This window comes from Myotis myotis, unplaced genomic scaffold (assembly GCF_014108235.1).
Source record: "Myotis myotis isolate mMyoMyo1 unplaced genomic scaffold, mMyoMyo1.p scaffold_m19_p_7, whole genome shotgun sequence".
NCBI classification, from domain to species: Eukaryota; Metazoa; Chordata; class Mammalia; order Chiroptera; family Vespertilionidae; genus Myotis; species Myotis myotis.
Genome location: NW_023416379.1, coordinates 40,101,197 through 40,113,822, shown reverse-complemented (window position 1 = coordinate 40,113,822; position 12,626 = coordinate 40,101,197). Strand labels below are relative to the sequence as shown.

General features: G+C 39.3%; 1 protein-coding gene across 3 annotated transcripts in view; it reads right to left on the bottom strand.

The window, feature by feature from the left end:
- The window catches only part of ATG5 (autophagy related 5), a 116,978-nt gene that overhangs the window by 38,590 nt on the left and 65,762 nt on the right, over positions 1-12,626 (bottom strand). For all 3 annotated transcript variants that reach the window (XM_036316883.1, XM_036316882.1, XM_036316884.1), the window contains one exon: positions 6,171-6,265. In XM_036316883.1, coding sequence (XP_036172776.1) covers positions 6,171-6,265 — 95 coding nt within the window. The remainder of the gene's footprint in view (positions 1-6,170; positions 6,266-12,626) is intronic.

Genomic DNA, 12,626 nt, shown 5'->3' with positions numbered 1-12,626 from the left:
TCAAGCAGGCAGAGGCAGTTGGGGCGAGATCAGGCAGGCAGGCAGGTGAGCAGTTAGGAGCCAGTGGTTCCCAGATTGCAAGAGGGATGTCCGACTGCCAGTTTAGGCCCGATCCCACAGGACCACTAGTATTTTATAAAACAATATGAATAACCCAAAAGAAAATACAGAACAGAAAAACAAATCCACATGGCCAAAAAAGGTGAATGGATGTGTAAACTTACTAGGTGTGAGAAAAATACTAAAGTAACAATGAGATTGTCTCTTTATATGTCAGAGTTATAACACCTATTGCTGGTGGAGATATACCAGAAGAGGCATATTGTCCTAGCTTGTTGGCAGAAATCTGAATTAATATGTTTTTGGAAAGTAACCTGGCAACAAATAAAAATATTTATATAGCCCTAACCAGTTTGGCTCAATGGATAGAGCGTCGGCCTGCGGACTCAAGGGTCCCAGGTTCGATTCCAGTCAAGGGCACGTACCTGGTTGCAGGCACATACCCAGTAGGGAGTGTGCAGGAGGCAGCTGATCGATGTTTCTCTCTCATCGATATTTCTAACTCTCTATCCCTCTCCCTTCCTCTCTGTAAGAAATCAATAAAATATATTTTAAAAAATATATTTATATAGCCGTTTGCAGGGCTCAGTGGTTGACAAGTGACCTATGAACCATGAGGTCACAGTTTGATTTCCGGTCAAAACATATGCCTGAGTTATGGGTTCCAGTCCCAGTGTGGGGCATGGAGGAGGAAGCTGATTAATAATTCTCTCATCACTGATGTTCCTATTTCTCTCTCTCCCTCTCCCTTCCTCTCTGAAATCAATAAAAACATATTTTTAAAGATGCTTATTCTTGTTCATTCTTCATTAAAATTGAGGTGTTCAAACTAAAAATATTGGTACACTGTTCCTGAAAGCACCATCTGAATTTATTTCTAACCTCTAGAATAACATCTATATATATAAAAGACTAAGGGACTGTCTGACCATCCGAACGGTAGCTATGATACCCATTGATCACCAGGGGGCAGATGCTCAATGCAGGAGCTGCTGAGCTGTTGTGACTTGGCAGCGGCAGTTCTCAGGTGATGCACTCTGGAACCAGAGAGGAGGGAGCCCGATTCCGGGGTGTGTCACCTGAGAACCGCCCTCTCACAATCCAGGACCACTTGGGGCACTTCACCTGTTGGAGGGACCCCGCTCACTCTGCAAGATGCCCTTCGAACCATGGTACTGCCCCAGGTGTGGCTGGTTGGGGAGGGACCGTGGGTGTTTGGCTCCAGGGCTTGGCTGGCCTGTCTCGCCCAGTCCTGCCCTGCCAACCACCTTCTAAGTAATTTCCTTTCAATGTGCACAAATCTGTGCACAGGGACACTAGTATAGAATAAAGTAGGTGATTAAATACTCCTTATTGAGTAAATGTAAACAACCTATCTAATAAAATGGTAATATGCAAATTAACCCTCACGCCCTCACAAGATGGCTACCTACGACCAGGCCGGCAGGGGGTTAGTGATGGACAACCAAACAACTGAACAAGCAGGCTGCATGGGACAACCAGGCTGGCAGGGGGGTTAGTGAGGGACAACCAAATGACTGAACAAGCAGGCTGCGTGGGGCGACCAGGCCAGTGGTGGGGCTGTGACGGGTGACCAGGCTGGCAGGAGGCGGGGAGGGGGGGCAGTTAGGAGCAACCAGGATGGCAGGAAGGGGGCAGTTGGGGCGACCTGGCCGGCAGCGAGGGGCAGTTAGTGGCTGTCAGGCCGGCATGCAGAGGCAGTGAGGGGCGATCAGGCCAGCAGCAGGGGGCAGTTAGAGGCGACCAGGCAGGCAGGCAGGTGAGCAATTAGGAGCCAACGGTTCAGGATTGTGAGAGGGTGATGTATGATATTAATCACCACTTGTAGCACTGTGCACAGCACTGTGCAAAGCATGCAAGTATTTATGAGTAAATGAACTTGTTGAATTAATGAATGGATAAGACTTTTCTGACACAAAGTGCATTGGCGGGTTAACATTTATAAATCCACTAGAGGCCCGATGGACAAATTCATACACCAGTGGTAGGAGCGTCTGCACCCTGGTGGTCAGTGCATGTCATGGCGACTGGTTGACTGGTCAACTGTCTGCTCACTGGTGGTCAGTGCACAGTATAGCGAGTGGTTGAGCGGCCTTAGTATATCATTAGCATATTACGCTTTGATTGGTTGAACAGCCTATCAGTTGACTGGACACTTAGCATATTAGACTTTTACTATGTAGGACTGCTTCTTGGAAAACAGAATAATGTGCCAAATATTCACTCACAGTCATTATACAATGTTTTTAACAGATACCTTCATTAACTACCATCTGTTTACATGTGCTATTCTAAATATGGTTCTAGTTCCATTTCTGCAACACTTCCTGCCATTAACCTCATTTCTAGAATACTGGCTAAAATGAAGCACCTGGATTTCAGGAAAACAGACTTGAAATTCACACAACAAACTAAACTGTCATGTAAATGACAGGAATGACACATTTGGGTCTATAATGGGCCTCTAGACTACTTTCGGATTTATTTTACTTTTAACACTAAAATTCTGCCACTACATTATAGTCATTTTGAGTCTATGATAATTGAATTACGGATGAAAAAGAACTAAAGTTTTCTAACAATCTGTACAAAAGTCAGTCTTTAAATAATATCACCAGTTAGAGATTTCCTAGGTTTCTATCAACTTTATTTGGTCAAGGTATACTTCATTTTATGTGATAATTATATCCTCAAAATTCTATAAACTTGATTTTTATAAATAAAGTCATACTTTGTAATAACTCTCACCTAGGTCTGAATTCTAGCTCTTCCATTTTTCATTTGTGTGCTCCTGAGCAAGTGACTTTAAAGTCCCTCAGCTTCAGTTTCTTTCCATATAAAATCAAATAATGATACCTACATCATTGTAAGATGGTTTTGAGGCTTCCAAAGACAAAATGGGTCTCACTTAAGCATGCTCTCTGTGCCCTTCCTTTTTACCCCTTGCTACAGAGGAAGTCTATTAGGACTCTGCAAGGAATAAATAAATATTTTAGCAAAACTATGCCCCTCATTTATCTTATTAATAAATCTGGATTTTCAGGTTTTATTTAAATTTACTTACTAATTTAAGGTCTCAAATAGTACAGAGATTTATATTTTGTATGTTAAAAAGGTGCAGAATAAAAATGCATTCTAAGTAAAAACTATGCAAATCAATGAAATATGCCAACATACAAACAAATCGGCTGTAAAGGAGTCAGCAACAGAAATCTGTATTACATTTAGATCATATAATTAGGAAAATGGAAAGCAGAGCCCTCCTTCCTTTGGATAAGGCAAGAATGAAGAATCGAAAATACAAAATAGGGAATGAAAAAAGGTAAGAAATGAACAATAGGCAAAAACGAAGGCTGCTAAATTTTTATGTTCACTTAATATATCTCACTTCTAAAATCTTAACAAATTCAAGTGAGAACCAAACTGGAAAGGGGTAAAGACAACAATAAATTGTCAGTTGAGAACCTCAGTTCCTGTCTCCTAGTTGAGGAAAAAACGCTATCGTGACACAGGCAAGGTCAGACAGCAAGTTCTGCCCCAACAGAGGATACCTGGCAGCCACATTTTGCCAAGCAAATTCTGAGAATTCTCTAGCTACCCACTTTCTATCTAATTATAGAACTTTATGAAAACCATTCTCTCTTTTATACACATTCTGTCTTTCTCTTCCCCTCCCTCGCGCTCATATTTTCTCTCTAAATCCTGTGTGATGACACCACAGTAAGAGGTATGACACAGCTGATAATTTCCCCAGAAATGAATGATAAATGTGAGAAGGAAGATCTCTGCTGTGTACATCTGCACTATTCTAACAATAATAATCCCTATGTTAAGTAACAATATAACACACTTTTCCTATAGGAGGTTAAAGTATTTACAATATAGAAACCACAGTATACAAGTAGTTAAATATACATGTCAAAACCTAACTGTCCAAATAAGTGCTGGGAGGTATACATCGCAAATTAGTTTTGGAGTTCTTTTGAGGATGTCTTCAGAATCTGTGATATGTTTTATTCAACTATTCCACAAATAAGATACTTTGCTAAACTCTGGGAATGCATTATGGCACATTACTATGAAGATCATGGAAAACAGAATAGTCCTCAATTAACTATTAATAATTGATGAACAACTTAATAAATTAACAAATACTCACAAAAGCCTACTAGTACATGCCAGGTACCTTTTAGACCATGGACACACAGCATGAACAAAACAATTACTCTGCATCCATAAAAAGATGAACCATTTGAAAAGTATAAATTTCATTTTTGGAAGTGATTAAAAGTCATACGGCACCATAAGGACTTGAGTCAAAAGGTGCCATAAAGAAAAGGACTATTTGTTGTAAAAATGACCAATCTGCTTTGAAGCTAGGAGTTTAAATGTTTTAAAAAATAAGAGCATCACTGGTATAATTATATAAACCAGTCATATAGCTTCTTTATAACTATGCCCCCCTTGTATTATATGGATGAGGAAACAGAGGCCTAGCAAGGCTGAGGAACCTCCTATGGATACACAGGTGTCAGGTCTGGCCTCCCACAGAGCCTTAGAAGCCTCCCTTCTAGTTAAGTGCTCTTTCTAGGAAACAACTTTTTTTCTCAAGGGCAATTGCTTTATCTTTTTTGTATGAAATATTTTACAGTATTTTTGAGCTCAGTGAGATTGACATGTAGGCACAAATGTCAGATCAGGAAAGTGAAGCAAAAATAGGTCAAAATACCCAAGTCATTAACTCAATTAATATTTGACAAAGGAAGCAAAGGGATACAATGGAGTTAAAGATAGTCTCTTCAATAAGGGGTTCTGGGAAAATTGGATAGATACATACAAAAAAAATGAAACTAGACCACCAACTTACACCATACACAAGAATAAACAACATGGGTAAAAGACTTAAACGTAAGTCCTGAAACCGCAAAAATTCTAGAAGAAACCACAGGCAGCCAAATATCAGACATCTCTCATAGCAATATGCTTGCTAATACATCTGCAAAGGCAAGGGAAACAAGGGAGAAAATAAATAAATGTATTGCATCAAAATAAAAAGCTTCTGCACAGCAAAAAGAAACCGTCAACAAAATGAAAAGGTAACCCACTGTATGGGAGAACCTCTTTGCAATGATACATCTGATATGGGTTTAATCTCCAAAATATACAAGGAACTCATACAACTTAACAAAAGGAAGACAAACAAATGGGCAAAGAACCCAAATAGACACTTCTCTAAAGTGGACATACAGAGAGATGGTCAAGAGACATATGGAAAAATGCTCAAAGTCACTAATCATCAGAGAGATGTAAATTAAAACAACAGTGAGGTATAACCTCACACATGTCAGGATGGCTATCATCAACAAATCAACAAACGAAAAGTGCTGGCGAGGATGTGGAGAGAAGAAAATCCTAGTACACTGCCGGTGGGAATGCAGACTGGTGCAGCCACTGGGGAAACCAGTATGGAGTTTCCTCAAAAAGTTAAAAATGGAACTCCCATTTGACCCAGTGATCCCACTTCTAGGAATATATCCTAAGAAGCCAGAAACACTAATCAGAAAGAATATATGCACCCCTATAGCAGCACAATTTACAATCGCTAAAATCTAGAAATAGCCCAAATGCCCATCAGATGAGTGGATAAAAAAGCTATTACACATTTATACCATGGAATACTATGCAGCTATAAAAAAGAAGGATCTTTTACCCTTTGAGACAGCATGGAGGGACCTGGAGGGTAATATGCTAAGCGAAATGCCAGAGAAAGACAAGTATCACATGATTCTACTCATATATGGAATCTAATGAACAAAATAAACTGATGAACAAAATAGATCCAGAGACATATAAGCAAGGAACAGACTGACGAATCTCAGAGGGAAGGGGAGGGGAAGGGAGGTGGGTAGAGAGAGATTAACTGAGAATTTATATGCATATATGCGTAATTCATGGACACAGACAACAGTGTGGTGAAGGCCTGGGAGGGAGGAGTGTAGGGTGGAGGGGATCAATGCACTAGAGAACTTCAAGAAGTAAGATGTCTGAGGCTTTCATAAGTTGTTATTGTTAATAATGTAACTTCCTACCTGATATATTCTAAAAGGGATGTAACGAAATCCACTTTCTTCTGCAGGATATTCCATGAGTTTCCGATTGATGGCCCAAAACTGGTCAAATCTGTCTGTAACGATAAATTATTTATTAAAAGTGAACAACATTATAATTTAATACCTCACATGAAGAGATGAAAGTTGTTAATCCTCTACCTCTTAGAAATTTCTGAAAGTATATTATTTATATATATGATTTTTTTCCTTAAGTTTATATTTCTATAACTAAACACAAAGATATAAAATTAATTTTCTACATTATTGCTTCCTCTTCCTAGGTAGACATTTGTCTCATAAGAAAAACCCTAAACAGATTATGACTGGGATACCCCATCAGACTGGGATGAATATCTTGATTTCCTTTGTTCTACTCTTACTATCTAAACTATAAAGACAACCGCTTCAAGTGATCTGAATTTTAGCCAGAACTTGCTTTAAGAAATGAAGTCAAAATACCAAACATAGTTAACATTAAACAGCAAAAAATATAAAATTATAGGAAATGCTTTGAAACAAATGTGAACTACTTAACACCTTAAAATTTTTTTCAGGTTTAATTTTTTTCAAAAAACCCACTTTACTGAGATATAATTCAAATACCATAAAATTCATCCTTTTAAAGTGTACGACTGAGTGTTTTTTAGTATATTCAGTGTGAAGCAATCATTGGCAATATCTAATTTCTGAAAATTTTCATCATCCCAAAAAGAAATACATACCCATTAATAGTTAATTCCCTTTCCCCATCCTCCTTGCTCTGGAAATCACTAATCTCTATTCTACTCCAGAAATTTTACATAAATGAAATCATATAAGATGCAGTCTTTTGCATCTGTTCTCTGCCCAACCCCCGCCCCCCCCCCCCCCATGTTTAAGGTTCATTTATGCTATAGCATCTATCAGAACTTCATTCGTTTTTATGGCCAAATAATATTTCATTGTATGGCGATATCACACTTTGTTTACCCACTCATCAGTTCATTGGACATTTGAGCTGTTTTCACTTTTTGGCTACTATGAACATTCATGTACAAGTTCTTGTGTAGATGCGAATTTTTTCAATTTTCTTGTGTATATACCTGCCATATGGTACCTATGCCTTGAGGAATTGCCAAACTGTTTTCCAAAGAGGCAGCACCAATTTACATTCTCGTCAGAAACGTATAAGGGTTCCAATTTCTCTACATCCATGCCAATACTTGTTATTGCCCATCTTTTCTATTATAGTCATCCTAGTGGGTGCAAAGTGATATTTCCTTATAGTTTTGATTTCCACTTCCCTAGTGACTAATTATGCTGAGCATCTTTTCATTTGTTTACTAGCCATTTATATATCTTCTTTGGAGCAGTGTCCATCAAATCCTTTGTCCCCTTTTTATATATGAGAGTTCTTTATGTATTCTGGATACAACTCCCTTATCTGATAAACGATAAGTAAATTACACCCCGCCCAGCTCCCGCATTCTGTACATTGTTATTTAACTCACTGAGAATTTTAACTTAAATGATTTTTCTCTCAGAATCAAATCCTGTAAAGCATATAGCTCCAGAATTTCAGATCAGTTAGGTATTAAAGCATATTCTCCACTACTAGATTCGTCTCAATCCAATCTACTGGCAATCTATTCATCCTGCTTATGCCATCAACATTGTTTTAAAAAATAAAGTTTAGTTGTTTCTTCTGATATCCCTGGTCCAAAAGACTATGTCAGGCTCTATAGGCCAGTGGTCAGCAAACTCATTAGTCAACAGAGCCAAATATCAACAGTACGACAATTGAAATTTCTTTTGAGAGCCAAATTTTTTAAACTTAAACTATATAGGTAGGTACACTGTTATTAACTTAATTAGGGTACTCCTAAGGCTTAGGAAGAGCCACACTCAAGGGGCCAAAGAGCCACATGTGGCTTGTGAGCCGCAGTTTGCCAACCACGGCAGTCTAGGCCTTCTCTAGAGTGATACTACACTAAGACTGACAGCACATGGAATTTAGAATCCAGTTAGTTCTTTGCAATTTTACAAATAACAACTATTTGTTCAGATTGTTATGAATTTAATGCAGAACCAAGACCAGACGCTTGGTTTTCTGATTCAAAGTCCACAACCATTTCAACACCTGCAACCACAAAACTGTATCATAATGTTAAGAGGAGCTCCTTTGACCACAGTCCTTTCATTTATGAATCAATTATTCTTTTAATGCTTTTTAAAAAATTAGTTTTTTGTCTGGCCAGTGTGGCTCAGTGGTTGAGCATCAACCTATAAACAAGGAGGTCAGGTCACGGTTCGATTCCCAGTCAGGATACACGCCCAGGTTGCTGGCTTGATCCCCAGTAGGAGCCATGCAGGAGGCAGCCAATCAATTATTCTCTCTCATCATTGTTATTTGTTTCTCTTCTCTCCCTTCCTCTCTGAAATAAATTAAAAATGTATTTTTTAAAAGTATTTTTTCCATTAAGTAGTAAGCAAAAATGTAATAGCTAAATAAAATGATTCTTCTTGCACACCTGAGATTTTACTCACTGCTCATCATTTATGATCTCTAGCACCTATCTACAATAATGCATGCATAATATATGCTCTTGAGACAAAGAGCAAATAATAGAATACTATGTACAGAACTTCCCACTGAAAATTTTGGGTTTTAATCCTAGGTTTGCAACTAAGCAGCTACGTGATCAGAAAGAAATCAATTGAAAAGTCTACCATACTTCACTTATAGATAAATCAAGGAATTAGATTAAATAGCTTCTAATGCCTCTCCTGAAAATAAAATTTTATAATTATTTAAGATACCCTCTTATATTAAAATAGAACCTGTTAAAAACCACAAGAAAAACATTATAGTAAAATGAAGATTTATACTATTTTTAACAGGAAAAACCCCCACCAAACATGGGTTAAAGCAGTCATTCTTAACCAGAGAAGATTTTGCTTTCTGGCAGATCTGGAGACATTTTTGGTTGTCACAACTATAGTCCAGGGATGCTGCTACACAACACACAATGTGCAGGACAGCACCCTACAAACAAGAATTATCTGACTCAAAATGCCAATAAGGTCAAAGGAAGGAAATCAAATACAAACACACAATAAAAAGTACAGAAAGGTTATTAGCAAACAAGTTTTTATGTACTTATATAGCAAAAAAAAATCTGGAAGAGCAACATTATTGTGTCCATTATCAATTTAATGACAACTCTAAATTCACCCTTCAACATAGACAGTGCCATGAGGGACACCATTTCTTTAAGCGTCTCTACTGTGATGAGCACATCAAGCTTTCCCATTATAAGGTGCTGAAAGGACACTGTAAGAAAAAGGGCTCCTGACTATAGGCACATGAAGGTGGCCTGATTTCCTGTGGAGGCCCATCTGGGTGACTCCTCTAAGGTTTCCCACAGAGCTACCACTCCGTCTGCATGCACAGGACACTTGTTACTGGTGGCCTGCACTTCACATTGTACTGATTGTCCAGTGAATGCAGACCAGCTCTAATCTGGGAAATAACCAATTTTCCACTAATCCAGGGGGTGATCTCTACCTTTTCCAACAAGCTCTAAACCCAGCCTTGGAAAGGGGCTCCTTGTAAGTGTGACCTTCTTCCCTTAATCCTAGGGTATCATATATAGTCATATCTTTTGAAAAAACTGAAGAATAAAAGTGGCAATTTTAAAATTGATGAACAAAAACATATCCAGAGAAGCATCGATCAGACTGTCAAACATCAGAGGGAAGGGCAGGGGAAGGGGGAGAGATCAACCAAAGCAGCAGTCGCCAACCTGTGTCCCATGGACCACTGGTGGTCCATGAGGTCTGAAAGGTTGGCGACCGCTGAACCAAATGACTTGCATATCAGCATATAAGCATAACCAATGGACACAGACAGTAGGGGGGTGAGGGCACGAGCGGGGGCGTGGAGGCAATGGGGGGGATAAGGACACATATATAATACCTTAATCAATAAAGAAAAATAAAAAAGTCCAGTATACTTAAAAAAAGTGGCAATTTTAAAGAATGTATCTATATTTTCATTTGAGTTTTATGAGAGTTAAGAACTGAAGGTGGGTTTTTAACATTCTCACACCACAAATAATGTATGTATCTACAAGCCCCCACAGGAGACATGGAGGACATCTATGGGCCTGCTACTCAGCCTCATTCAGTAATGAAGTTGTCACTGGCTGAAACCCTCAAACTATAAAAAAGGGGTAAAATGGCCTCCACATGCACACACTATCCACTTCCTGCTCTTTAATGCCTGTAATGTCAAAAACAGATTTATTGCACCCCTCCCCCCCCCAAAAAAAAGTATCAGGTCATGACAGCCCATAATACACAAATGTTAAGCTTTTCTTTGAAGAGAAAAGCAAATGGTTAAACATCACAATGAAGGGACCCTGCTCTTCACAAAATTTGATTTACCAACATTACTATTCAAATTACTACAAGTGGTAGTGTATGTATGGTATTTAGTATTTTTTACCTGAAACTTTCAAAATACGTAACAAAAACAAACAAACAAACAAAAAATACGTAACAGACATCATATCTAATTATAGACTTATTTTAATTAATTTATTCATATGTAATATGTTAAATATTTTTAAAAAGCAAAATAGGAAGGGGAAAAAGAAATAGCAATTACTGGGCCCAGCCGCAGTGGCCCAGTGGTTAACCGTTGACATAAGTACCAGGAGGTACAAGGTTCAATTCCCCGGTAGGCACATGCCCAGGTTGCGGGCTTCATCCCAAGTAGGAGGCATGCAGGAGCTACCAATCAATGATTCTCTCTCATTACTGATGTTTCTAACTCTCTGTCCCTCTCCCTTCCTCTCTGAAATCAATAAAAATTCATTAAAAGAAAAAAGAAACAGCAATTACTGGTAGGGTACCTAATGCAGATGTGTTAAAAAAGTGACCTGTATCTTCAAACTCATTTGTCTTCTGAGTCTAATAAATTCAGAGAATCTTATGTTACCAGGACACTTAGGCTGAATCATGGCAGGCAGCAGCATTCCCACTGGTGCTTAGATGCTGCTCAACAGAAGTACACCATACATATCTATGAGACCATCTGCTTGAGGTTTAAAGTTACTGAGAAATATCTTTGGGGAGGCCCTAACAAAAGCAAAGAAGTCTTGAAAGACTTTAAGGCCCCATGAAAATTCATCATGAAGACAGAGGAGGCAGGGCTAGCGGACTGGCCTCTACATTAAGGCTCAGAGGAGTGCCAATCCTGGAGAAGGCTAATCCTTAAATACTGTATATAAACACTCATCTTGCAGTAGAGTTGTACCCTAGGGAATTGGTTGGTTGAGTGAATCAAGAGAGCAATAAAATCTGCATCCCAGGAAAATCCTGACCTGGACTATCATTGTCTCTGAATATGATGTTTATTTACTCCTGTGCTGTAGTCTAGAAAATTGGAGTCAAAGGCAGTAATCAGTATATATATTGTATAGTGCAATTCTCTCTGTATTCACTGTTATAACTTTCATCCAAACCACTATCATCTCTCAACTAAAGTATTGTACAGCCACTCCACTTATATCCCTACATAGCATCCAGAATGTGCTTTTAAATAAACTGAATCAGATCATTAATGAATAAATTTCCAAACACTTTTCTAATGAGCCATAAGGAATAATGCTTTATGATGTACTTTAATAATATGGTTATTTCAAATTTCATATTAGAATCATTGTTAAAAGATAATCTACAGTACCTCCTTAATGCCTGCAACTGGGGCAGGTTGGTCCCCGCCCAAACTCTGCCATCAAGCAACCATCTATAATAATAAAAGTGTAATATGCTAATTAGACCGGATGTCCTTCCCGATGAAGCTGGGGCTTGCAAGGGAAGCCTGGGTCCCAGGTGCCGGCGGGTGGCCGAAGGGAAGACAGCCCAGGTCCCAGGTGCCTGCGGGTGGCCAGAGGGAAGCCAGCCTAGGTCCTGGATGCATGGGTCCTGGTGCCTGCCGGCAGCCAGAGGGAAGCAAGCCCGGGTCCCGGATGACAGAGGGAAGCCAGTGCCGGCAGTCAGGGGAAGGAAGGCCTACTCTTGCATGAATTTCATGCATTGGGCCTCTAGTCTATCCTATCTAATAAAAGAGAAACATGGTAATTAGCCATAAGGCCGCTACCCTTCCCATTGGCTAATCACTGAGATATGCAAATTAACTGCCAACCAAGATGGCAGCCGGCAGCCAGGCAGCTGACTCGAACAGGGAGGCTTGCTTGCTTCAGTGACGGAGGAAGCCAGATTCCCCGCCTGCCTTGCTGGCCTCTCAGCTGCTCTCTAAGAAACATTGTAACAAATATAGAAGCTAAACAACCCCCCAGAAACCTGCTTTAGTCAGCCAGGCTTCAGCCAGCCGGACCGCAACATTGTTTCAAATACAGAAGGTAAACAAAGGCCAGAAACCTGCTT